Source organism: Polyodon spathula, unplaced genomic scaffold, assembly GCF_017654505.1.
Source record: "Polyodon spathula isolate WHYD16114869_AA unplaced genomic scaffold, ASM1765450v1 scaffolds_796, whole genome shotgun sequence".
In the NCBI taxonomy this organism is placed as follows: Eukaryota; Metazoa; Chordata; class Actinopteri; order Acipenseriformes; family Polyodontidae; genus Polyodon; species Polyodon spathula.
In genome coordinates, this window is record NW_024472283.1 from 46,282 (window position 1) to 72,500 (window position 26,219).

At 52.1% G+C, this 26,219-nt stretch overlaps 3 protein-coding genes across 3 annotated transcripts in view; all 3 read right to left on the reverse strand.

Annotated features, from left to right (window-relative positions):
* Positions 1-1,390: 1,390 nt before the first annotated feature.
* Positions 1,391-4,404, reverse strand: pfdn5 (prefoldin 5). The gene is made up of 6 exons (XM_041241620.1): positions 4,299-4,404; positions 3,513-3,615; positions 3,309-3,340; positions 3,081-3,155; positions 2,714-2,819; positions 1,391-2,032 (listed from the first exon to the last, which is right to left on the reverse strand). Exons 1-6 carry the CDS (start codon positions 4,362-4,364, stop codon positions 1,953-1,955), a joined length of 462 nt encoding a protein of 153 aa, XP_041097554.1. The 5' UTR covers positions 4,365-4,404; the 3' UTR covers positions 1,391-1,952.
* Positions 4,405-5,310: 906 nt separating this feature from the next.
* espl1 (extra spindle pole bodies like 1, separase) lies at positions 5,311-22,963 on the reverse strand. Its single transcript, XM_041241619.1, has 31 exons — positions 22,794-22,963; positions 22,172-22,264; positions 20,522-21,622; positions 20,048-20,152; positions 19,829-19,949; positions 19,565-19,692; positions 18,861-19,054; positions 18,348-18,593; positions 18,017-18,161; positions 17,533-17,686; positions 17,081-17,220; positions 16,802-16,936; positions 16,466-16,585; positions 15,882-16,053; positions 15,488-15,616; positions 15,003-15,159; positions 14,808-14,917; positions 13,387-14,498; positions 12,430-12,895; positions 12,082-12,234; positions 11,531-11,744; positions 11,148-11,353; positions 10,557-10,684; positions 9,012-9,134; positions 8,464-8,616; positions 7,676-7,846; positions 7,437-7,541; positions 7,198-7,313; positions 6,883-6,966; positions 6,500-6,664; positions 5,311-6,204 (listed from the first exon to the last, which is right to left on the reverse strand). The coding sequence occupies exons 2-31, from the start codon at positions 22,250-22,252 to the stop codon at positions 6,003-6,005; spliced, it is 6,636 nt and encodes a 2,211-aa protein (XP_041097553.1). The 5' UTR covers positions 22,253-22,264; positions 22,794-22,963; the 3' UTR covers positions 5,311-6,002.
* A 1,235-nt stretch (positions 22,964-24,198) lies between these two features.
* Positions 24,199-26,219, reverse strand: part of itgb7 (integrin, beta 7) — a 19,886-nt gene continuing 17,865 nt past the window's right edge. The window contains exons 13-16 of the mRNA XM_041241548.1: positions 25,908-26,130; positions 25,585-25,763; positions 24,973-25,130; positions 24,199-24,707 (exon numbers count right to left, since the gene is read on the reverse strand). Coding sequence (XP_041097482.1) covers positions 24,642-24,707; positions 24,973-25,130; positions 25,585-25,763; positions 25,908-26,130 — 626 coding nt within the window. The 3' untranslated portion in view covers positions 24,199-24,641. The remainder of the gene's footprint in view (positions 24,708-24,972; positions 25,131-25,584; positions 25,764-25,907; positions 26,131-26,219) is intronic.

The following is a 26,219-nucleotide window of genomic DNA, read 5'->3' on the forward strand; positions in this document are numbered from 1 at the left end:
TAGCCGGTGGGGGGGGGGCTGGGGGGGACCACTGGGGGGGGGGGGGCTGAACCAGCTGTCCCCCGTCCGGTGTGGTGGCAGGGCTGTCCGTCGACGCTGCACACACACCCCCCCCCCCCCCCCCCCGACTGAGCCCCCCCCCCCCCCCCCCCCGCCCGACACTCTCTGTCTCGGGTGGTGGCCGGGCTGTCCGTGCGCGTGACCGTACACCCCCCACCCCCGCGGGGGGGTGGCTGACAGCTCCACGTTTGCGTGGTGGGTGGGACTAGGGCTGTGTGTGACCGGGGGGCTGGTTCGTTATCTTCACTGTGCTTTGAGAAGGGGGCTGGTTCATTATCTTCACTGTGCTTTGAGAAGGGGGCTGGTTCGTTATCTTCACTGTGCTTTGAGAAGGGGGCTGGTTCATTATCTTCACTGTGCTTTGAGAAGGGGGCTGGTTCATTATCTTCACTGTGCTTTGAGAAGGGGGCTGGTTCGTTATCTTCACTGTGCTTTGAGAAGGGGGCTGGTTCGTTATCTTCACTGTGCTTTGAGAAGGGGGCTGGTTCGTTATCTTCACTGTGCTTTGAGAAGGGGGCTGGTTCGTTATCTTCACTGTGCTTTGAGAAGGGGGCTGGTTCATTATCTTCACTGTGCTTTGAGAAGGGGGCTGGTTCATTATCTTCTCTGTGCTTTGAGAAGGGGGCTGGTTCATTATCTTCACTGTGCTTTGAGAAGGGGGCTGGTTCATTATCTTCACTGTGCTTTGAGAAGGGGGCTGGTTCGTTATCTTCACTGTGCTTTGAGAAGGGGGCTGGTTCGTTATCTTCACTGTGCTTTGAGGGGGCTGGTTCAAGAAGGGGCTGGTTCATTATCTTCACTGTGCTTTGAGAAGGGGGCTGGTTCGTTATCTTCACTGTGCTTTGAGAAGGGGGCTGGTTCGTTATCTTCACTGTGCTTTGAGAAGGGGGCTGGTTCGTTATCTTCACTGTGCTTTGAGAAGGGGGCTGGTTCATTATCTTCACTGTGCTTTGAGAAGGGGGCTGGTTCATTATCTTCACTGTGCTTTGAGAAGGGGGCTGGTTCGTTATCTTCACTGTGCTTTGAGAAGGGGGCTGGTTCATTATCTTCACTGTGCTTTGAGAAGGGGGCTGGTTCGTTATCTTCACTGTGCTTTGAGAAGGGGGCTGGTTCGTTATCTTCACTGTGCTTTGAGAAGGGGGCTGGTTCGTTATCTTCACTGTGCTTTTATATTGTAGTTTTGCTTGTTGTTTTGTTAAACCATGATATAGTGTTAGCAGAGAAAGTGCATTTAAACAACGCTGTTCTTGCGAGCTCTCCTCTTGTACCCTGTGCTGGATAAACAGTGCTGTACAGGACTTCAAAACAAAACAGGACAGAAACTCTCAAAAACAGTGAAACTGACCTTTATTTTTTAATCGGCTTGCAACAGACCACAGCAGACAAGGCAACATTAAAAAAAAAAAAAACAGCAACAAGATCATTATTTATTTCTCTCTTTCAAAATTTAAATAAAAATTTCTGTTTTAGAAAAAGGACAGTGGAGTTTACCCACGAGAAGGGCTGGTTTAAGAGATCTTACCCATGCGAGCAGAGACAGGACACCTCTGAGAAGACTATAAAGAGAACACTACTGAATTGAACACCAACATCCTGATCCAGAACTGGAGTGTTGGGTGTGCCAGCGCAGTGGCTTTTCCCATTGAGAAGGCACGCCTGAGCGACTGCACGGCGTCCTGCATCTAAACCAGGAGTCCCGGAGGGGTATTCCACTCCAGGGTTTAACAGCTACTGAGAGAGAGTTAACAGCGTGGGGTTGATTGGTTCAATTAAACAATCTGGGATCAGGGTTGGCCTGGAAGGGCCCGCCCTGCTGTGAAGAGGAAGCTGGGGTCCTTGTTGCTGCGGTGCCCCCCCGGTGTTCAGATGCTGCTCCTTTTGCTCCTCTGCTCTCATGCCTTCGTCGTGCCCGACAGGGAAGCCTGCTGGACCTGCAGCTGCTGGATCTTCATGTTCATGACCTCGATCACAGCTGGGGAGGACAGAGAGTGAGAGTAAGAGGAGGAGGGGGGGGAGAACTGCTATCTCCTTGTTTGTATAAAACACACACCCAGCACAGCAGTGTCGCCTACTCCAGGTTTTACTAGGAGCCTGATCAGCCCCGGGGGGGTACAGATAACAAGCTCAGGTGTGTCTTGTTATTAAACTCCTAGTGAAACCAGGACTGTCTTGTTATTAGGTGTGTCTTGCCTTACAAGCTCAGGTGTGTCTTGTTATTAAACTCCTAGTGAAACCAGGACCGGATCACACTGCTGTGCAGAGGGAGTCAGGCAGCCTGATCAGCCCCGGGGTGTACAGGTAACAAGCTCAGGTGTGTCTTGTTATTAAACTCCTAGTGAAACCAGGACAGAATCACACTGCTGTGCAGAGGGAGTCAGGCAGCCTGATCAGCCCCGGGGTGTACAGGTAACAAGCTCAGGTGCGTCTTGTTATTAAACTCCTAGTGAAACCAGGACCGGATCACACTGCTGTGCAGAGGGAGTCAAACAAGCTCGGGTGCGTCTTGTTAAACTTACATTGCAACGACTGAAGCACAAGCGTGCAAAACAAACTAGCCCTGGAACTGCGACGGCAATCAGAGAAGCCAGCGCTGCTGTAATTGTAATTGAGAGTGTAATTGTGATTGTAATTGAAATGGCCCCGCTCTGCTCACCTTGCTTCATGCCGTGTTTCTCCTGAAGCGCAGGCTGGATCTTCTCAATCTGCTTGGTGAGGAAATCGATTTTGCGCTTGAAGAACTCCTTGGTGTCCTCGATGTTCTGCAGGGAGAAGGAAGAGAGGAGGTGGTTTGGGAAGTGTTCTGTTAAAATGAGCTTCTCACAGACAGCGGGACGAATCACTTCAACTCAAGTCGCTGTGAGTCAGTCAGTTACACTGGCTTCACATGCAAGCAGCTGAATGATCAGAGAGTATTGAGGTCTCAAAAACACAAAATCCTTTGAAGGCATTGGGAGTTGATTTTAAAAAGGAATTGACCACCACCCTAGACCAGCAATGAAGTCTACGGAATGCCCAGCTACCTTTTCCACATAATATCCTGTGCCAACATCCACCAGCACGCGGTCCACGTCACTCAGAGTGCCAGGGACGTACATCTTACAGGGCGAGGGTTAAGGGAGCACCACGGCCAAATAAAAACGACACAGAAAACATTGCATTTCAACACAGCAGTCAGTGACGAGCGGCGCGCTCCCAGCAAGTCTCTGGAGCGTTCCTGCTAGTTTTGACAGCTGCAGCGTGAAGGATACAGAACTGGTCAAAGGAACGAGCAACTCTTTACCTAGAGGAGACAAAAAGAAAGATTGCATTAAACAAACCAGCTGCACACTCCAGCAAAAACACCCTGCGCTTCAGAAACGCATCCTGCAGAGATCCCACGCCCAGGCTTCAGACTGCACATATTAGATATCAGATGCCAGGCAGCGTCTCTCTTGTAACCCGCGGACAGGCACCTTGGTTTTCTTTCTTGAGCACGCCCAGGCAGTCCTTCGCCTCCACGTACTTCGTCTGGACGACTTTCAGCTGAGCGATGGAGGAGGTGAGAAACTCGGTCTCCTGTATCAAAACACAAGGGTGCAGGGTGGAAGATTATAAGAGGTGGAGATTGCATTAAATAAATAAATATAAATAATAATAATAACAATAATAATAATAATAATAAATAATAATAAATAACAAATCACAATACAAATACATCAGACAGGACGGGGCGCTTCATGCCAGAATTGGTTATCCAGTTTTTGTTTTCTGTCCCGTGTCCGGCTGCACGGAGACAAACCCGGCCCGTAACAACCCGGGTTCAAATTCAAAACCGAACTGCCAGGTGCGTGTAATTGACCGGCTGCAGTTCAATTACTTTGTCATGTCGATGGATATTGTCAAAGCTGTTTTATTTGCTCTGTGTCTGTACCTGCGATTGCTGCCGAGTTATTCACAGTAACACATCAAACGGGTTCGTGTTTACTCTGTTATCCTAAATGCACGGTTTAAGGGGTTTTAAATGCAATCCCTATTAGAATTGCTGCAGCACCATTGCAGGTGAACGAATGCTGCTATAGCTGTAATTATCAGGCAGAATTATATCCGATTACCTGGTAATAAGGTGTATGAATCAGTTACACCGGCAGCAATGTTATGCGTAATGTTTGTAGTAAAACAGGCATGATAAAATACATATACAAAACCCTAAAATGAGGCTGTGCAATAGTAACAAAACCCGGCGCAAGGGCTCGGCTGACCTGCTCCAGCTGTCCTTTGAGTCCCTCCAGCTGAGGCAGCGAGAGCTCCGCCAGATTCACCGCCATCTTACACAACGTGCAAAGAGCCAGGAGGAGGAGAGAGCATAGACAGCCTGGAGAGAAACGCCAGAGCAGCCCTGCGTATCATCCTGCCTGCCGAGAGAAACGCGTGGTGAGGCGCCCCCTGGCGGAGCAGGCGGGCGAGGCGCCTTCGCTCCGCCCGTGATCAGGGCAGCTGATTCACTTGTAAAGACAGGTGCGCCTGGGATAAAGGCGTCTGACTGGTGAACATGAATACATCATCATAATAATAATAAATCAGTCTGAGGTGTTTAAATATTCCTCTTGGTGTCGCTCTTTGTAATAAATATACAATGCTCCAATATAATGCGCAGTTCACAGCCTGCCTGTGTAAAGCGCTTTGTGATGGCGGTCTGCTGTGAAAGGCGCTATATACAAATAAATACATTATCATTCCTGCCGCAGTGTTGTTACTGGTAATTTTGGAAGCTGACGGCGTTTAGTAAATCGGCCATTTATCGGGTACCTCTGAACCTGCGAGACGGATCGATACAGACACGTGTTCTCATGATTTTAATGAAGAGACAGCGGTCTGTTCAGGGATAGCAGGATATTGAGCAGAGCCAGCAGTCCCAGTGAAGTTCTCCGGCAACAGCACTCCCTGTCCGCAGCGCTAGCGGCTTTCCGGGGAGAAAGGAGAACATTGCAGAGGATCGCTCTGCTCCTGAGACCCTCATTCAGATATTCAGCACATTGTTAAAGACCAGACCGTTATTCCAGGATACCAGGGTGCGAGTGAGGAAACAGGAGCAACACAATCTCAGCCTCTAATCTTGCTGGAAATCACTTGTGGTTTACCAAAATATTCCTCTCTATAGCAGATAAAGATATATTAGATACAGCCATAGATATTAGATAGAGATATGTATCCATCTATATAAACACACACCACACAGAACACTTTAAAATAAACTTCATTTTTATTTGTACAGGTAAAACACAATCCGTTCCAGATTCAAATCTTTTGTACAGATTTTACAAACACCAGCACTAGGCAGTGAAATGTAACAGGAGGTAAAATAACTTCCAATAGTATGCGCTTTGCAATTAAAAACGACGAGAGAGATAATGAACATCACGATGCATGAACAAGTGATGTCATTTCCACGCCCCATCAAGTTACTGGAGCAAGCAAAACAAAACAAAAAAAAACAATCAGATCCACAGGAGAGAAAACACAGCAAGTCTCAGGATTATTCCCCTGAATCCAAGTGAAAAAACCCCACGATAAATAAATAAGACCCAAGCACCGTGAGGTTCATGTCCAGTAATAGCTGTGGCTGTGCTGTAAAACAGCACAGTGAAAGAGTACTTTCAAATCCACTGTCAGTGCTGTGTGGAGGTAGTGAAGACAATTCAAGAGGGTGCTGACCGATATTTATTCTGTAATATTTTCTCTTTTCTAGGATCTTCATACTAATAGACACACACACACACACACACACACGTTCTCCACCCCTGGTTCGAGTCCTGGATAGAGCTCCTATTACACAGAGGTTCACACACACACACACACACACGCACGTTCTCCACCCCTGGTTCGAGTCCTGGATAGAGCTCCTATTACACAGAGCTCCACCGGGACACACAGAGGCTGCGGTGACGAGGAGCTGGCGTCCCGTTTTACTGCAGGCTCACAGGCAGCCCGTACACGATGGGCGCGGCTCCGATGAGGTGTTTGAGACGGGGAGCCTCCCTGGCCCGGCTCACATGCTTCATGATCGGGGCCCCGGGCCCTGCGCCCAGCCAGTCCTGCAGCAGACTCTTGGTGAAGCGGTCAATGTCTCGATCCGTCACGTCCCACAGGTTACCCAGGACCAGGGGGCTGGGGGAGAGGAGAGGAGGGACATTAGAGCAGCGGGGTCCAATCATATTCTTCCATTCCAGCTTTAACAGCTAGTAACATGAGAGAACGGGCGACTGCAGGGTCTGGACGGAGGTCCGATTGGTTCAGTTAAACATTTTAGAACAGGGCTGGGAACTAAGAGCACCAGTGGAAGGGCATTTGTTGAAGTTTCATTCAAGACCACTCAATAGAGTTTAACAGGGACATCGCTCTTAATAAACCTGTATTTTAGAAAACATTTTCCCCCGTGGTCTGTTTGTTAAGGAGCTCTTACCATCCTGCCATGAGATAGTGGAGCACGACCCCGGAGCCTTCCAGGCCCCCCCGCACTGCCAGTGCCGCGCTGCTGCAGCCGAATAGCAGGGAGACGGACTGGCACCCCAGCTTCGTCAGCATCTGGGCACTGAGGAACCGCGCGCCAGCCCCGTGCCCCGCATAGCTACGAGGGAGCGAGTGGGAGAAAGAAAGACACTTCACTCATTGCATGTAAACTGATGACAATTGTCAATGCTTTGCAAATACCTTAATACTGGTCATGCCAGTAAAGCACTTTGAATCAGAGCGAGAGCGAACACACACACACACAGGAGAGCGATGTGCACGAGGAGGAGAGCTGGGAGCGCGCAGTCACTGGCGTGTGCTGCGCAGTGTACTCACATGTAGAGGTCCTGAGTGCAGAGCGCTTCCTGGATCTGCTCCTGCGATGGGGCAGTGCCACACACCCCCTCCCAGCCCGGCACACTGCAGACAGGATGTTAAAACAAAAAGAGATCTAAAATGATGTTTAGGTTTTTTGTTTTGGTCTCAATACTAAAATTCTAGGGGATGCAAAACTTTTGGCCACAGCTGTAGTGTTTCTGGTCAGGTACTGCGCCTACACTGTACTGCATAGACCAGACGCTCACTACTATACAAACCAGCCCAGTGTTACGTTTCCAGGCTGGTCCGAGGAAGGAAAGGTGCTATACAGACCTGGAGAACCAGTCCCGGAACCTCTCCTCAGTGCCAGGCAGGTTGGCCTGAGGGTTCAGTACATAGAAAGCCCGGGCCGGATTCACACCCTGGGTCAGAACTGAGCCGGGGCAGTGCTGGAGAGAGACAGAGATCAGCAATCGTTCATTCCAGAATGGCTTTGCAGGATTGGAAATAGGAATTATTGCACAGCAGGGAGTCTCCCTCCCATCCCTGCACGCCGCAGGGGAGTCTCTTACCTCCTTCATGGCCGTGTATCCCAGGAGGAAGCGCAGGGAAGGCAGTCTGGAGACGGAGCGACTCCGCAGGCTGGGGATGTTCTCCCACGGGAGCTTCTGGAGATCCTGTAAAAACACAAATCAATAAACATTTAATAAAAGAAAAGAAATCCATCTCCTCCCATGCCGTCGCAAAATATTTCTAATTTATTACAACATTTACTGAAAAAACAGAGCGTCTTTGTCGGGACGTCCCTTACCTTGTCCAGTATGAGGATCAGGTGACCCTGAGACTCCCCAGTCCTCTCCCTCAGTCTGTCCACTGCAGCCTGGAGGGAGACGCGAGCCTCGTCTGGACGAGAGCAGCAGAGACCAGAGGACAGGGAGTGGACGTCCTCAGCACTGAGCAGGTGAGAGCCAGACAGGACGGCCTGGACAGAGGGGGGGACAGACTTGTGAAGTCAAACCGTCACACTCTCATATCGGTGAAAGTAAACGGCTGGTTTGTACACCAGGACCGTGAAGACTTTAATAAATCAAAAGTAACTAGTCCCCTTCATTTCTCTCTTTCCAGCTTGTGTCACTAGGCTATCTGTTTATCATTTTCTTCTATATGAAATTTTGTAAAGTTCAATGTAAAAAAAGGCTGGCCTGTGGAAAGCTACTGATCAGGAAACGCCTTTGTTATTTGGCTAGGACATGTGGAGTTTGTCTGTGTCTTGCAATCTCTTGTAGCGATAGATCTCATTAGCAGCGTGTGGGTGTCTGTGTGAATTAACAGGACCAAGAAGGTACCACAGCTGCACCAGAGAAAAGTTACTGAAGAATGATGTGGCCACAGTCTAGGTATACAAAGGCTTGAACTCTGCTACATCAGGAGAAAAAGGCTTGAGCACAAATGCCTTTCGTATTGCATGTGAATACTGAAGTTTAATCAAGCATGGGAATTAAACTGAGTGATTCTTGCGTCAGGAGGAGAATCATTTAATAAAGCTTGCAGCAGTGGAGCCAGTTAACACAGTCCAGTAACCATCCAGTCTCTCCTCACCTTTACCAGCTCTCCGGCTCGCTGCGCCCCGCACTCTGCCAGCTGTTTCTGCAGACAGGCAGCCTGCGCAGCCACCTCGGGGTCCTTGCAGCCAGGCTGCAGGAGGCCCTTCCAACAGCCCAGACCCTGATCCTGCATCTCCACAAGCAGGACCTGCAGAGAGAGGCAAATAGAGGAGATCATGGGCTAGTGATACTAAGCCATCAAACAAGAGGGTTACAGTTCCTTACAGATAGAGACGCACTTCAAACAGAGTCATACAGGATTCCTGCTTTATCACAGACCACACTAACACCTTAAACCATACTCTGTGGCGTGGAACAGGAGACTGTAGGTTTCAGGTCGCTGCACGGCACACCAGGGGAGACTTGGTTTTTGATACAGCGAGCCTCAAACTAAGTCTCTTTCAAACCACTGCGTTTCTTGCTGGTTCTGGAACATTTTGGTTTAAAAATAACAAGTGCAAAAAACCCCACAATCCACCAGATTGAATTGTATTTGAAAAGACATGAAAGCATTCACTGGCAGTCCCGCCCGCAGCTCCTCACCCTCATCCTCTCGTCCAGCTCCCGACGCCCCTCCCACCACTCCACCTTGTCCGTCACGTTGCTGAGGACCTTCTGCTGCTCCTGAATGGAGCCAAACTCCCTCAGCATGGCCCTCACAGACATCTACAGGAGAGACCGTTTCATTGCTCAAACAAACAAACAGCTTACACCTGGAACCAAAATCAGTCCGCTCGGCGAGACCCCCTTTCAGCACACAATCAACCCACCCCCCAAGTCTAGTAGTGACCCAAGAGCAGGACTTGAGCCGTGTATGGGAAGACTCCTCCTGTTGCACAGCAGTTTGATCCATTCCTGGTTTTACTGGGATTTTTTTTAGCTTGTTCGCTAGACACACTGGTGCTAATCAAGCTAGTAGTAAAACCGGGAATGGGTGACACTGCTGTGCAATAGGAGTCTTATTTCCCAGTCCCAGTCTCTTCCCTCTCTATGGTGATGGTGTAGCAGTCAGTGTCCTGTCAGGATCCCTTTCCCAGTCCCCAGTCTCTTCCCTCTCTATGGTGATGGTGTAGCAGTCAGTGTCCTGTCAGGATCCCTTTCCCAGTCCGCAGTCTCTTCCCTCTCTATGGTGATGGTGTAGCAGTCAGTGTCCTGTCAGGATCTCTTTCCCAGTCCGCAGTCTCTTCCCTCTCTATGGTGATGGTGTAGCAGTCAGTGTCCTGTCAGGATCTCTTTCCCAGTCTCTTCCCTCTCTATGGTGATGGTGTAGCAGTCAGTGTCCTGTCAGGTGATGGTTAAAGTGTCTATTCTTTCCCAGTCCCCAGTCTCTTCCCTCTCTATGGTGATGGTGTAGCATTTCCTGTCAGGATCTGTCCCCAGTCTCTTCCCTCTCTATGGTGATGGTGTAGCAGTCAGTGTCCTGTCAGGATCCCTTTCCCAGTCCCCAGTCTCTTCCCTCTCTATGGTGATGGTGTAGCAGTCAGTGTCCTGTCAGGATCTCTTTCCCAGTCCCCAGTCTCTTCCCTCTCTATGGTGATGGTGTAGCAGTCAGTGTCCTGTCAGGATCTCTTTCCCAGTCTCTTCCCTCTCTATGGTGATGGTGTAGCAGTCAGTGTCCTGTCAGGATCTCTTTCCCAGTCCCCAGTCTCTTCCCTCTCTATGGTGATGGTGTAGCAGTCAGTGTCCTGTCAGGATCCCTTTCCCAGTCCCCAGTCTCTTCCCTCTCTATGGTGATGGTGTAGCAGTCAGTGTCCTGTCAGGATCTCTTTCCCAGTCCCCAGTCTCTTCCCTCTCTATGGTGATGGTGTAGCAGTCAGTGTCCTGTCAGGATCTCTTTCCCAGTCCCCAGTCTCTTCCCTCTCTATGGTGATGGTGTAGCAGTCAGTGTCCTGTCAGGATCTCTTTCCCAGTCCGCAGTCTCTTCCCTCTCTATGGTGATGGTGTAGCAGTCAGTGTCCTGTCAGGATCCCTTTCCCAGTCCGCAGTCTCTTCCCTCTCTATGGTGATGGTGTAGCAGTCAGTGTCCTGTCAGGATCTCTTTCCCAGTCCCCAGTCTCCCCCCCCCTGCCTCTGTTAGTATGTGCCTACCTGTTTGTGTGCTGTGGGGATGCGCACAGTCACGGGAGCAGAGTCCCGCTCCAGTCTGGTGAGCAGCAGAGTGTCTCCCAGCACGCCTGGATGAACACTGACCAGCGACAGCATGCACACAGTCACGTCTACCGGCACAGCGGGGGGGGACACACACAGAGAGAGAGAGAGAGAGAGAGAGAGAGAGAGAGAGGGAGAGGTAAGTTAGGGGAATATGTCACAGCTACACAGACAGATTTGTAGCAAGCTCTCAGCAGGCGAGGGTCACTGCTGTTGAGTGGACTGATTCACCCTTCAGAGTGACAGGAGTGAAGCAGCAGCTGTTGGGGTTTGTGTGGATCGCTGCCCTCCACAGAGGCTCAGAGAAGCAGCCATCATCACAAACCCAATCTTCCCTTGGAATGGTAACCCAGCCTGATCGACACCAAGGACCCTCCCTGGACAGCTAGCACTATCAGTGGAGAGCTCTGACACGAACTGAATACAAACTGGCTCATGCAGCACCAGCAATAATAAATAAAAAGGCTTGGTAGAGTCAGTGATCAATGGAACCCCTTTGCTGTTCCCCTCTCTCCTCCTCCTCCTCCTCACCTCGCGGGATGCGTTTCTGATGCTCCAGAAACTCCCGGCAGTCCTGCTGTGGGAAGAGGGCTGGGTCAGAAGCCGGGAACTCGAATACTCTCTCCAGGGCAGAGAGGCACTGCAGGCTGGGCTCGGAAGGGCCGGGGTCCTGCAGCTTCAGATCCTGCAGCCGCTCTGACAGCTCTGTGTCTGGGGAGCACTGCTTCTTCAGTTTACTGAAGCACACACCAAAAAAAAAAAAAATTTAATATTGATGCCCGGTTTTATTACTGCAAGCTTAAATTTGCCCCAATGTCTCAAACTCATTGTAAAACCAGAACACCCCAATTAACCATGATCATACCCCCCCATTATGCAATCTCTGTTTGAAGTATTAGCAGAACCCCGCTCACCGCTGCTTGCTGTGCAGGCTGCTGCTCATCTGGTGGCGGGCTGCGACAGCGAGAGACTCCCCGTGCAGGAAGGCTGTGGTCTGGGGGTCCTCGTCCCCCCAGCAGAGGGCCAGGAGCCGGCAGAGGTGGGAGTAGAGGGAGCTGGGGGGGCAGGGTTGCACGGAGAGGAAGGCAGCGCGCAGGAGGGAGCGCACCCAGTCCAGGTCCAGAGGGGCTGGGGAGGGAGGAGTGGAAGAGTCCTTCAATTAGTCTGTTTATCCCACAAGTACCTTCTTAAAATAATTCTATTGCATTTTTAATTAAGCTAAGCTTAAAAATGGCTCAATTGGTTTTTTTAGAGAGAGAAGTGTGTGTAGCGCTTTGGAAGCTTGGTGATGAAAGGTGCTACAGAAATGTGAATTTTATTGCAAGATCACTTCATTTCATACAGAAGACACAGACGGATAAGAGGAATCCAAGCTGGCTCACATACAGCAGGACACAGAGAGGATCTGGTAGCTTGAATTAGATTAGATTGTGCATGCAGACGTGGCAGCTACCAGCACACTCACCCATCGCAGCGGACAGAGCAGTGGAAGGGCAGGGGTGCAGGCTGACCCCTTTCCTCTGCTCCCCAAGGACCAGCCCCCAACCCTCTGCCCCCAAATCCCGTCTCAGGACCTCACACTCGGGGGAGTCCCTGCGCCCCGCTCGAACCCGGGGGGCTAAAAACACAGAAGCACAGAGAGCGGTCGCATTACAAAACAGATGGCACGAACTGTCCTGTATAAAATGAAAAAACATGCAAATTTTCGCCCTTCGCTCAACTCTCATTTTGGGGTACAACAGGGATGGAAGACTCCAATTGCAGTTAGCTCCAGCCTCCAAAAAAAACATTTACCCCAGTTCAGTCTCCTTACCGGTAACCAGCACACCCTCCTCATCCTCGCTCTCGGACCCGCGCAGAATCTCCACGCTCATCTCAAACTCCCCCTCCTCCTCCTCTTCCTCTATCGTCCTCATCAGCTCAGTCTCCGGCTCCTCTCCCCCAGCCCTCCCTCTCCTCCTCCCTGCCTTCCCCACACACTCCTCCCCGAGCCCCTGAGAGTTGCCAGCCTGCTTGGGTGGCCTGCCTCTCCTGGCCCTTCCAGTCTCCGGGGCTGGATCAGGGCAGCTTCCTTCGGAGGGCACAGGGAGAGTCTCTGGTTTCTCCACTCTCCTGTGCCCCCCCCTGCTTGGCTTCTCAGAGGGCTGGTTCTCCCCCTGCCGCATCGCCCTACCAGAGCCCCGCGTCCCCAGTTTCTTGCGCCCCGAAAGCTCGCCGGGGGCTGGCTCGTCTTTCTCTTTGTCGCCCCCCTCAGGGTCGCTATCGTCGCTGAACACGACCTAGGAAGGAAACGTTAACAAAACCAAATTTAAAAAATAAGTAAAATTAACGTACAGTAATGTGCAAATGTATTATAACACCAAGATTCATCATGGATATCCTTTATATACCTACCTGCATGCAAGAAAAGCTTGCTGGATGTGCTACAGACCACTGTGCTTTAAAATCAGGCATCTTAAACAAAGAAGCCTCATTCATTTTACCATTTGTGGTTGTGTATTCCTTTTCTCTTACTATTTCAAAAAGATTCGGTTAGTGGTTTGATTTCATATGCACAACAATTCAAAACATCAGAAGCAATGGGGTGCTCTAATAAACGTGCGCACGACCAAGGAAGAATCAATCAATCAGATGCTCTTTGTATGAAAGACTAGACTGGCTTCGCTCATGGGCCTGACAGAGCACGGTGAGACACACACAACTTGATTACAGGCAGCCCCCTGACACTTTACAAACAAACAATGCAGCCCCACCCCTCGCCCCGTCTCACCTTAAACCTGGACTTGGCTTTCCTGGACTGCCTGGGAGCCGCAGGGACCTGTTTGAGCCTCACGTTGAGGGGCGACGAGGATTCGTCAAACACCTGGAACTGCAGCTTGGCCTTCAGGCTGTGCTTGGCCGTGCTGCAGGAGCTCATCTTGGCAGAGGGGCCCCCCTTCTGTACCGGAGTGCAGGGGGCAGGGGTCGAGGAGAGGGGGGCTGGCAGCTTGACACCGAGGGGGGGGCGCTCCATCTCATCAGAGGACGTAACCTTGACAACCACAGGGGGCTGTATCCTAGCCGGCTTCCTAGCCCTGGGTCTGGCTTTCGTCTGCTTCTCTTTCCCCAGCGCAGTTCCTTTACCTTCTTCAGTGTTTTCATCATTTTTTCCATTGCTGCCAACAACGGGGCTCCACGCCCAAACTTGAGAGAATATCTCCCCCACGCTGCAGTCCCGCTTGGCAGCCAAGGCGCAAATTGAGGCCACGGCTTTGGCGCTGAGCAGGCCCGCCCCGATGTGCTCTAGTCCCCTCAGCGGATTGGTGTGGGAGGCGAGGAAGGCCAGCCCGGACTCCAGCAGATCCCAGGTCCTCTTCTCGGGCTCTGGGTTCAATACCGCCAGGCCCAGGTGGATCCTGGCAGCCACGTCGTCCAGGAGACCAGCAGGCCGTCCAGCCTTGTGACCCAGCACCCGTGCTGCGGTCACCCCAAGCCTGGACCCCAGCGCTTCGCAACGGGACAGGCCCACCGCCAGCAGCCTGGATGCCTCCCTGCCTTCTCCGCACCCAGCCTCCAGCTCGCCCCGAGCCGCTGCCCAACGAGCGCACACCCTGGCCAGCCCGGGGTCTGTGCAGCCCGGGCAGGAGCAGTGGGGCTGGTGGGTGAGGAGGGAGAGCCACTTGCTGGCCCTGGCCCTGGGCTCCGGGGAGGGGGAACGCGGCTGCTCCCCGTCCACAGTGGGTCTGAGGTGGAGGGGGTGGTGCAGGAAGTCCTCATCTTGGCTCTGGCCCGGCAGTTTTTGAGGGGGTGACCCTGGCACGACTGCCGGGCGTTTCTTGGCAGCTCTGCCCTTCCTGGGTTTGATTTTGACCTCGGCTTTCTTCTCGCTTTCACAGCCGTGATCTGGGGGGGGGGGGATTAAAAACGATACAGGCATCAAAACATGAGCCGAGCTGCAACTCTGCAGACTGGAAATGCTCAAACACGGACTCCTGGGTAACTAAAATCAACGACTGCTTTTTTATATAGCCTCAAAAAAAAAAAAAAAAAAAAAGAAAATTGCCCAATTAACAGTACTGACCCTCGCTTATTCCAATCAGCTGTTTGTGCAGATCTGAGGTGAGGTAGTTAAAGGGGTATAAAGTAAATCAATAAAAGCAAGGAGAAGGAGATGAGCTGAGAGGATAAAGGGACAGAGGAGGCAAGACTGACCAGCACAGAGCTCCAGCAGCACTCTCACGTGCTCCAGGTCCAGCGCGCACAGCTCCGCCTCGCCCCTTTGCAGCTCCAGCTCCGCTTTGGCCACCAGGAACTCTGCGTACCTGCGGGATGCACAGACACGTCAGCACCAGAGCTGCGGCCAATCACAATCACAGCACAACCCAACCCCCCCCCCCCCTCACTCACTGTCCGAGCGCTTGCAGCTTGGAGCTCAGTCTCAGGGCCTCCAGGCACATGGCTTTAGCCTCGCAGGTTGCTCCGATCCGGCTGCTGTGAGAGACAAGGCGCTGGGAGCAGAGCAGCACGTCCGCCAGCACCTGCCACTTCTTAATCAGGTTCTCTCCTGGACAGAGAGGCAGAGCAGAGGAACAGAGGCGGTCAGGAGGCAACAAGCAGCTTACAAAACAAACAAAAACACACTCGGGAGTCTTAATTCAGGAGTTAGAATGCGTGCAGATCAACCCCCACGAAAGACGTGGACATGGTTTCCATCGCAGCATGAAGATGGAATCTTTTCCGGTTCTAAAGATTGGATTAGGGAATCACTCAGAGCCTCCTGCCAACGCCTCTCCTTCCGTCCACATTAACAGATACCAGTCTTATTCAGCCTGGTTTAAAATCTACTAAAACCGCACACCAGGGCGATGTTTCTGGAAGCAGTGAACCGGTACCTTGGTCCACAAATTGAGTGTCAGTGCTGAGCTTGTAGGTCCCGAACACGCCATTCCCCAGCAGAGTCACCACGATGCTGCACAGGAGCTTCCTGCCCTCCACGAGAGCCACGTCAGGAGAGCGCCACCCTGAGGAGACAAGCCGCGGGGTCACTCCAAACCAGCCGCCGTGGGGCCACTCCAAACCAGCCGCCGCGGGGCCACTCCAAACCAGCCGCCGCGGGGCCACTCCAAACCAGCGTTCACGGGTTCGTTAGTTTCATCTTTCACTTATTGCAGTTTCTGAAATCCAGCTGCAAAGGCAGGGGTTACCCAGGCAACACACACACAGTCGCGTTCTTGTTGCTAGGCACCATGCACACACACAGTCAGTCACGCTCTCGTTGGTACGCACCGTGCACACGCAGCCTCTCTCTCAGCCGGGGTGCCAGCAGTGTGCTGGGCAGGCTCAGGTAGGTGCCCAGCAGCTGCAGGGCGTTTGCCTTGAGGAAGCACCAGCTCTTGGTCTGCTTCTGAAGCCCCAGATCCTGCAGCACCTGTAGCAGGTGAGACACCCCTTCCTCTACCTGAGCACAGAGACCTTTACTAGCACTTCATTTACAAATTCCATTAAATCAGCAGAGTAAAAACAAACATTTCCCCATTTTAACACTTAGAAAAATATTTGCTTTTCATCATGCATTGCCACAATATGAACCAACACAAGTGTGAACAGATACAAGCTAAATCAGCAGTTAGATTAATTACCAGTTCATCATCATCACAATCCACATTGGGCATCATTTATGCACAATGTCACCATTGCTAAGGGAAGAAAAGACGACTCCTATTTTACTGCCAGCTTGATTAGCCCACAGTGTGCCCAGGTAACAAGCTCACATGCGTGTTAATAAACTCGTAGCAAAATAAAAACAGGAACGGATCAGACTGCTGTGCAGTGGGAGTCTCGCTGACAAGGAGTCGAGTCGTCTGCAGTACCTGGCTGGTAGCACAGCACAGCTGGCTCCTCAGGACACTGCAGGTGAGGCTGGCCAGGGGGAAGCCTTCACTCTCGGGGGCCGCTGACTTCAAGCAAGCCTCCGCCTCCTCGAGATGGGGCTGGGGACAGACAGAGACAGATGAGGTGGTGAATTTATTACAATCAACCCTAGTTCATAATGTATTTGCTCTTACTGGAAGCTACATTGCATTTAAATATTGATCTCGCACATTGTAACCCTGTACTGCCATCTAGCAACTGTAGGTCGTCAAGTAAATACATCAGAATAATAATCATAATAATATTCTTGAAGCAGCAGAGCTGAGGCAGGGTACCTGGGCCAGGCTGGGGCAGTCCATCTCCAGCAGCAGTTTGGCGAGGTGGCACAGAGCGGAGACGGAGCCCAGGGGGTCCGACAGGCTCCTGGACAGACGGGACACCAGCAGGTAGCTGTCCAGGGCCTGCAGGGGCTGTGCAGAGACGAGACACGGGGACATCTTAGATTATACAAATACGCACTGGAGTCGAGGCATGCAATGCAAACAAACAATCTCAATCCTGCGATCGGGTTCGAGAAACAGAGACGCGCCACGAGCGCGGTCCCCCGGCCTCACCTTGCCCAGCAGCCTGTAGAGAGCTGCCATGATCTGGATGGAGGAGGAGGTCTGCTTGGGGCTGCGCACCGCAGGGAGGGGGCTGCTGGAGAGGAGGGTCTTCCACAAACACAGGGCTTCGTCCAAGGAACGCCACTGCTCTGAACACCCAAGCACAGAAAGAGAGAAAGTAGATTTTTAAATTGGCTGGTAATTTAGCAAAAAAAAACTGTTTCTGCAGCTTGCAGGCGTAAGTCTAACACAAGGAATTAAGACCCGTTCATAACAGTGATCCATTCCTGGTTTCACTTAAAAAAATCAGGACACTGGGCTAATCAAGCTGGTAGTAAAACCTGGAATGGGTGACACTGCTCTGCAACAGGATTCTTATTGCCCTCCCTGTGTGTCTGCTGTAGTGGGTCTCCATCACCCTGCTGTTTTGAGAAGTCCTGTCAGCGTGTGTGTGCTCGTACCAGCCTCCGCCTCCATGCTGAATCTCTTCCCATCGTAGCTGCACTCCCCGTCCTGCAGCTGCTCCTCGTAGTCCAGGTCGTTGGCTTCGAAGGCCTCCATGCTCTTGGCTGCCTGGGACCGAGCCGCTCGCAGCCTCCGCTCTCTCTCCACAGCCTCACAGGAAGGGAGACGGGGTGAGAACCAGGGTTACTTTAAACAAAAGCTCCCCTTCCTCTTCAAGCAATTCCAACACATCATCGATCAACACTGCAAACCGGCAATAACATTTCCATCTCTGCAGGTGCAGAGCTCGGTGTACAGAAAGCAATGCTCCGAATCAGTTAATAACCCACAAGCCTCTGGTCTGACTGGGTGTGCTCAGTAACTGAAATCCGCTCTGCAGGGGGAGCGGAACCTGCCTGCTTGCTTAATGCACCTATTGCAGTGGTGTGCGAGCGTTCTTGCCGTGTCCCCCCACCCCCCTCTCTCTCTCTCGCAGCTTACCTCCAGCAGGCTGCTCTCTAGGCTGCAGATGCAGAGCCACAGGGAGGCCTGAGCTCGCTCGTCCAGCAGCCGGTCTCTGTTCACTGGGGTCTCCGGGACGAGATCCAGCAAGCGCAGGGCCTCCCGCACAGAGTCCAGAGCAGAGCTGCAACAAGAGGACAGGAAAAGCCGTCACCAGCAGCCAGGAACACGCCGGGATTCACAATTACAAAAGCAAGCATGCCAGCGAAACTCTCCTCTCTCTCCTCTCACACTTCATTGCACCTGCCCCAGCTCACACAGGTGCACCGCTCCCTCCCTCTCTCTCTCTCTCTCCCTCCCTCTCACTCACCAGTCTGTCTGCTCAGTGAAGTCCTGGCTGTAGCACAGCACCTGCCCCAGCTCACACAGGTACACGGCTCTGTCGTGGCTCCGGCCGCTGTCCTCGTGGCAGATCTCCAGCAGGTCGCACAGCGTGTTGTACCTCTCCTGAGCAGTGTCTCCCTGGAGCGCCCGGTACGCTCGCAGTTCCTCCTCCAGCAGGGCAAGCAGGAGCTCCGGATCAGAGACCCGGTGCCCCAGCGCGTCCTTCAGGGTCCTGCCAGGGACAGGAGGAGGTGAGAAGCAGGGCACAGCTGCATTAAATCTAACCACTCCTGTCAACACCGGCTGACAATCTGAAACACTGCAATGCCGGTGTTGCAGTAGACCAAGGGGTAGCTAATCCCAGTCCTGGAGGGCTATGCATATACGCTATTTAAAAATGAAATTAAAAGATTTATTTATATACTTTTTTCTCTCCGGTCAGGAGCAGGCTGTGTCAGACAGAGCCACAGAGTTGTGGAGGGAGACAGACAGTCCTCACCTGAGCCTCACATCCTCCGCTCCGCCACGCGCTGCCTCTGCCTTCGTCCGGACCCACAGCGAGACCGGCTCGGACATGTTCTCCGTCACGCGGCCCCCGAGGGCCAGCAGCCAGGAGCCCACCTGCTCCAGGGCCAGCTGGAACTGCGCAGTCTTCCTGTAGCACTGCACAGAGACCAGGAAAGCACGGTGCAGCTGGGGGGGGTGGGCAGGAAACGCTACATTAACACCAGTCACGCCCCCATTGAAAACTATTCAATGAAGCTACACTGGTAAAACAAGATTAGTGATACTCTGGAGTCTGTGAAACCAGCCATCAATGTCGCCGAGTGTAGCTCTCGCACTCGAACGCCCGTTTAACCCACAACAGGCTCTACACAAACAGGTTAAGTACTCTCAAGCTTGCTGTTTGCTTTCATTTGATTTAATTACTTCTGACATGTTTCAGCATTCAGAGGCGAGCTCTCTAATCAGAGTGCGACACAAAGAGCGTGCGAGAAACAGGCTCTCGGCTCGAGCAGAGCGAGCCAACGAACAATTAAGCCGAGGGAACAACGAGCCACTTTGTGGCTTGGAACTCGGGGGGAGCGTGGCACATCACGGGAGACTTGCGGTTCGTTACGGCAAACTTCAAAACGAGGTCTCCCGGAACAGGGTTTCAAGCCGCTGCTCCTGAAAAAGCGCTTTCATGTTCCCCCTCCTTACCCTCTCCGGAGGCAGATCAGGACAGCCGGGACCCCCCAGCTTTGTGCAGAGAGTCCCCACCACTGACAGGGCCTCGGGGTAAAGCTTCTGGTTATACAGCCCACAGGACAAGTTATTCACACAGTAGGCTGCGAGAACAAAAAGAAAAAAAAAAAACAATGAGGCCAAACGTTGATGAGGCTGGCAATCTGAAACACTGGCCCTTTCCTAGGGTTACCCCACGGGACCACACGTGCACCAGGACAGTTCGGGGTTCTGCTGTACCTGTTTTATTGAAGTAGTCGACCTGGTCCTTCTCCGAGAGGCCCTCGAGTCCAGCCAGCATGGCCTCTGCTGCTGAGCGACAGCAGCACACGACCGCCTGCAAAGACTTTGCACTCTCCAGCTGGACAGACAGACACAGAGAGAGAAGGCAAGCTTTTAGATACAGCAGGGCGCCTTCACACCTGCATACCCCCAGATCCAGAGACACACACACGGTACCTGCGAGGAGAGCAGGCTGTCGTACGCCAGGGAGAAGTAGAGCTGAAGGCTCTGGTAGCTCATCTGCTTCAGGAGTCTGTGCTGCTCTGGGTGGGCCTCGGCCATCTGCAAGAGGAAAAACAGCTTAAAAACAAATGATCACTCTGATCACTGATGAAATCCGCTCTGCAGCTCAGAGCTGCTCAGGGGGAGTGCAGCCGAGCGCGCCGTGACGTGGGTTCTTTCACTGAGCAGCTCACTTATCACGCCCGCTGGCATCCGAGTGCATCGCGATCACAGCTGTAAACAGGGATGGAAATAAGACTCCCACTGCATAGCAGTTTGATCCATTCCTGGTTTCATAAGACACACCTGTGCTTCTCGCCTACACACCGTCTTATTTCCATTCCTGAGATTACAGAATATAATTTGATGCTACTTCACAGACCATCATAACTGTTCTCAAACCCTGTGAGAGACAGACAGGAGACTCACGCTGTCCATGTGTTTCTGCAGCAGCTTCACATACTCCTCAATGAAAGCGAACAGCCTCACGAGGTCCTGAGTGCACAGCGCTCTCCCGCTGCCCTGCCCCTCCGCCCTCTTCACCCCAGCCTCTAGGGCCCACACCACGAACTGACACCCCTCAATGACAGCCCTGCGCTCCAGATCACAGGCAGCAGGGGGCGACAGAGAGCTCAGGGCACCGGCAGCATCTTTCAAAGAGGCCCCGCACGCGAGGCCGTCGGACAGGGCCCGCAAGACCCCGACTCCGGACCCCAGGAGGCCCAGAGCCGCCCTGAAGCTGAGGCTGGACTTCGGCAGGAGGCCACTGGCTTGTCTCAGATGTGTTTCTGCCTCCTCCCAGCAGCACCCCCTGCAGAGCCGCTTGCAACACTGCAGGGCCACCTCCGTCAACACCGTCAGCCTGTGGGAGCGCATCGAAACGGGCCACGCCTTCGCAGCAGGGGCCAGGGGCCGGAGCAGGGAGCCTTCGACCTGCCTGACCAAGAACGAGGCTCGCTCCTTGCTCAGGGGGCCCCCGCGGGCCTCGTATTCCGCCCCAGCCACCTCGGAGTGCCTGGCGGACAGGGAGAGGTAGGTGGCGCACTCAGCCGGGGGCCGGCCGGGGCCAACGCCTTCCAGCAAGATCAAATAGCGGACGGACCGCAGCCTGCCGGCCAGCTTGGGCCCCCCTGGAGCCCGGGAGTCAGCCTCCTTCCACAGCACGGCGAAGCAGCTCCTGGCCAGCGTCCCGTAATCCTCGGACACCCCAGGCCCTTGCTCCCGTGCCAGCCGGCTGTAAAGGTGCTCCCCAAATCGATCCGTCAGCTCCGGGGATCCCTGCGCGGAGAGGTTGCGGACCAGGTGGTAGAGGATCTTCTCCATGTACAGCGGGGACTGCTTGGTGCCCGAGGCCAGGTAGCCCCTGTAGGCCAGCTCCGCCAGCTCAGCCAGGCAGTCCAGGTGCTCAGGGCTCGAGGGCCCGACCCCCACGTGATGGTTGCACGCCCGGAGAACACGATCACAAACGACATGGTGCTCCGAGCTCTGCTCTCCGGTGACTGGACCTTTCAGCACTCCGCAGAGGAATCCCTGTTCAGAGAGAAAGGTGTTGAGAGCAGGAACTCTCTACTGCCAAGCCAGACTCCCGGCGCTTAGCAGGTCTGATCCACTCCAGGTTTTACTGTAAGACACACCTGCCTGAGCTTGTTACCTGTACACTGGGGCTATTCATACTTGTAGTAAAACCTGGAATGGATGAAAATGCTATGCAGAGGGAGTCTTGCATAGAGCTGCTGGCTGTGTGACAGTGTTGTAATAAGTGTAGTGAAATGATCTACATGCATGGAGACACCAATAGAAAATTAAGAGCACAAGGTTGTGAGATCTAGCATTAAATAACTTTAATATATATATTATGCTCTGGAAGGAACTTTTTTTTTGAAGAGATACAGGCTTTTGAAATCCCTCTATAAATCACACCATAATCAGAACTTTTGGGATTACAAGTCCTCCTTCAACTGTTGGAAAAAGAGATGCATATTTTTCCATATATTTATTGATTTTTAATTTCTGAACATAAAGATGTGCAACAGGCGGCTGGTTGATATTCAGGGGTTACCTGAGCCTCGAAACTCTCACCTGCAACTCTCCCAGGAGAGCCCTGGCTTCCTCCACACTGCTCACCAGCGACACATAACCTTCAACTCGGAGGTATTTCATGATCAATCCAAGCTAGAAATAACAACAACAACATTATTTAAAAATTTCTTAGACATGTTTTTTAAAACATGCTTATGTGAAGCTTCCCCGACATTACTTTGAAAAAAAATAAATAAATACACCCTGCATTATAAAACAGATCCACAGACAGGAAACTAAACAAGCAGGTATACAAATACACAGAACCAAAAACGACGGGGGAAGAGATATGAAAGCTATAAAGATTGAAGATTAAATAATAAAACAGAGCGTCCTTTAAATGCAAGCTAGCCTGTCTTGCCCGGGTCGGCGGGACTGCGATTCTCTGCCTTCTCTCTGCAATATTCACCCGTGTTTATAATGTTATCCCCGGTGCGCAGGGGCAGCCTGCACTGGGTGCAATATAATGCCTGCCTGTGTCCTTTCTTTCTGCCGATTTGAAGTTTCACACGTAAAAAGACAACAGTAATAAAAGGCAGAAAAGCTCTTGGGATATAATGAGTAGGAATCCGGTGAACTCGCTCCTGTATCTGCTGGCAAACCCGGCGAGATTTACACATACCGCTTCTGTACTCCCGAGTGAAGCCTGAGGTGGTAATTGCGTCGCCGATTCCTCTTAATATTAAATACAACGTCATAAATAAACATAAAAACAAAACGCAAAGCAACTTTTAAATGCCAATAACCGCCCGACGCCGGGCCCCGCGTCTTCACTGCTTTCAAATGCGCCCTGCAGCCAATCAGCAGCGCCTGACGTCATCCGGGCTGCGTGACGGGGCCGCGGGGGGCGTTGGGAAATGTAGTTTTTTATTTTTTCTTTTATTTTTTTAACCCTTCTTGTTCCGAGTTGCTGTTTTGGAAGCCCTCCCGTTTATTTTGGTACATGCTTTTAGGAGCTTGTGCCCTGAATGTCAAAGCGTGCTACCCGCAATGCCGCAGGAACGTTTGACTGGGCTTGATGTGGTGTGTGTGTGTGTGTGTGTGTGTGTGTGTTTGTGTGTGTGTGTGTGTGTGTGTGTGTGTGTGTGTGTGTGTTTGCGATCGCTGTAGTCTAATGCAATACAGTTAATAGTGCCGTTGCCCTGTTTGAAAGTCATGGTATCCTGCACTGGGGCCGCCACTGCGACACACGACAATTTAAAATACCCGAGAAGTCTCTCTGTGGAGCTGTGTTGCTCATACAGTACAGCAATAATCAACTGCAAGCAGACACGACAGCTTCTTTGACGTCACTCTGCGTGAATAACTGTTTCAATGCTCTGCAGTGAGCTGAGCTATGAAGGGTTAAGAGCGAACAGCCGCTTACACGGACAGGGTTACACGTTTTACTTTATTAGACACACACTGGCAGCATTTTCTGTTACATTATCATTTATGCAACATGTCGCATTCGTACCAATCCACACTGATAAAAAAAAAAAGCATTGGAATCTGGCACAGGAGGCATCAGACAGCAGGGGTCGCTGTGGGGTCGCGCAACTCTAACCATTATTCGAGTAGCCCGTGAGTTTACGCTTTGCAAACTAACCCTTATAAACGCAACCCATAGTAAAAGCGTAGCCAAGTGAAATAACGCATAGGGAAGCGTTGCAAACACAGAGAAGTACAGGAATGAGAAACACAAGTTAATACAACAGCCTAGTTCCTGCTTCCTCCGCCAGTGAAGCCTATTGCAATGCGGATTCTTGCAATGAACTGTACATATTGACATAAACCATGCTTTATTATTAATAATAATAATAATAATAATAATAATAATAATAATAATAATACAAAAGATTAACACCTCTTCAATGTGCTCTTTGTTAAAAAATTCACATCACCTTAATAAGATTCAGAAACCGAATTCACCAGCCTCCCTGATCCTTGTGCACGAAGTGTTTCCATTTCAAATACATTTTCTTAAGGAGCAACATTTCAGAGCCCCCCCCCCCCCCCCCCCCCCCCCCCCCCCCCCCCCCCCCCCCCCCCATGTTGGTGCGCAGGTATTACAGTCTCCCCAACCCTCCCAGCGGACACAGACACACTGCCTTCCTTACTTCTGTCGCCCGCTTGCTGTTTCTGCGCACTGAATTGTTATCCCCCCTCAAGAAACATTGTGGGGAAGCGAGAGGCGGGGAAGCATATTAGTGCTGCGATGCGCAACCTTTATTTGTTTTTTTTATCTGGGGTAAGTAGGCGTGGCAGAGATGGAGCAGAAAGAGGATGTTAAACAGGGAAGGGATGAGCTGTTGCACACACCGACATGATGGGAAGTCTTTAATTGGAGTTCCCACAGGGGAAAGGCATGGGGGGCGGGGGAATCATTTAGGCGCGGAGCAGCTTGGTGAGCCAGGCTGTGTTGCAGTGCTGGGGAGCTCGCTAGGGGCAGGGAGGGGAATGCAGGTCCTCCGCGACGCGGCTCTCTGGTTTAGCTCTCTTCAAAGTTGGGGTTCATTACAGTGGTGGTGGCATTTATGAACAGGGGGTTGTCGTCCTGAAAAACAAAAACAAACAAGTATTTGAATCCAGAGCTGTTTTCACAGGTATATATTCAGCGCTGTGCACATGTACTGGAACGCAGCGCTGCTTCTGCGATTTCGATTGGCTGTGCCGATGAAATCAAACCACTGGAACTGAAAATCTCAGAAAATTGTCCAATTCGTGATTTAAAACAGCGAGGGGAAAGGACCACAGAGCCACACGAGTGGTAAAATGCAGGAGTCTTTTTAGAATTTAAGATGCCCCCCCCCCCCCTTCACCTTATTCCACTTCTCGCACTTCCTCGCCTTCTCGAAGCGCCGGTACTCCTGCCTGTCGTAGAAAAAGACGATGATGCGGTACAGCATGATCAGAAGAAGGCCGATGAACACGACGCCCGAGACAGAGCCACCCACGATGGTCAGGGTGCTGGGAGGAGCTGTGGAGACACGCACAGGTACCGGAGACTAGACACTGTGATCACAACGCTTACTGTGCAAGCTAACCTCATAGCAAAGTAAAAGACATCCCTACCCACTCCCCTGTACCCACTTTCTGCCCCCCTCTCTCCTTTCTCCCCTCTCCTCTCTCCTCTCTCCCCTCCCCTCTCCCCTCTCCTCTCCCTCTCCCCTATCCTCTCTCCTCTCTCCCCTCTCTATCTCTCCCCTCTCTCCCCTCTCTCTCTCTCTCTCTCTCTCCCTCTCTTCTCTCTCTCCCCTCTCTCTCTCCTCTCCCTCTCTCCCCTCTCTCCTCTCTCTCTCCCCTCTCTCTCTCTCTCTCTCTCTCTCTCTCCCTCTCCTCTCTCCTCTCTCTCTCTCTCCTCCCTCTCTCCTCTCTCCCCTCTCTCTCCTCTCTCCCCTCTCTCCCCTGCAGTCAGACTCTGAAGCTCTTACACATTCTCCTCATGTACTCAATGAGGACCGCACTCCCTTCCTCTTTGGGTGGAATCACGCTGAAGATGACATTATCCAGGATGCAGGTGTCGTCTGGAAGTTTCTGCACCTCTCGTCGCAGGGCTCCCTTGCACTCTGACTCACAGTGCCCCCCGCCCAGCTCACACAACAGACAGGACCTGCAGTGAAAGCACAGCACAGTGTAATAAACACAGGGACAGCATGGGAAAGCATGGGAAACCACAGAGAGGTCTGGTAAAGCATAGGGAAGCATTGTAAACACAGAGAGGTCTGGTAAAGCATGTTAAAGCTCTGTGACTCACTCGTAGCTCTGGCAGTCTGTTTTGCAGTTGATGCATGTCTGGCAGTGTCTTCCGATGTAGCCCTCTCTGCAGTGGCAGCGGTTACACACACAGGAGCCATTGCCGCTGCACAGCTCCCCGCCCGCCTCAGGAACGCAGCTGGTATTGGCAGCAGAGCACTCGCACGCCTCCCCTGTGAAACCCTGCGAGCACAGGCACTGGCCACAGCTACACTTCCCATTGCCTGGAGAGAGGGAGAGAGAGAGAATCCACTCAATTCTTTCAATAAAAGGGAATCAACCCCTATATTGCCATGCCCCCTGCTAAACCACA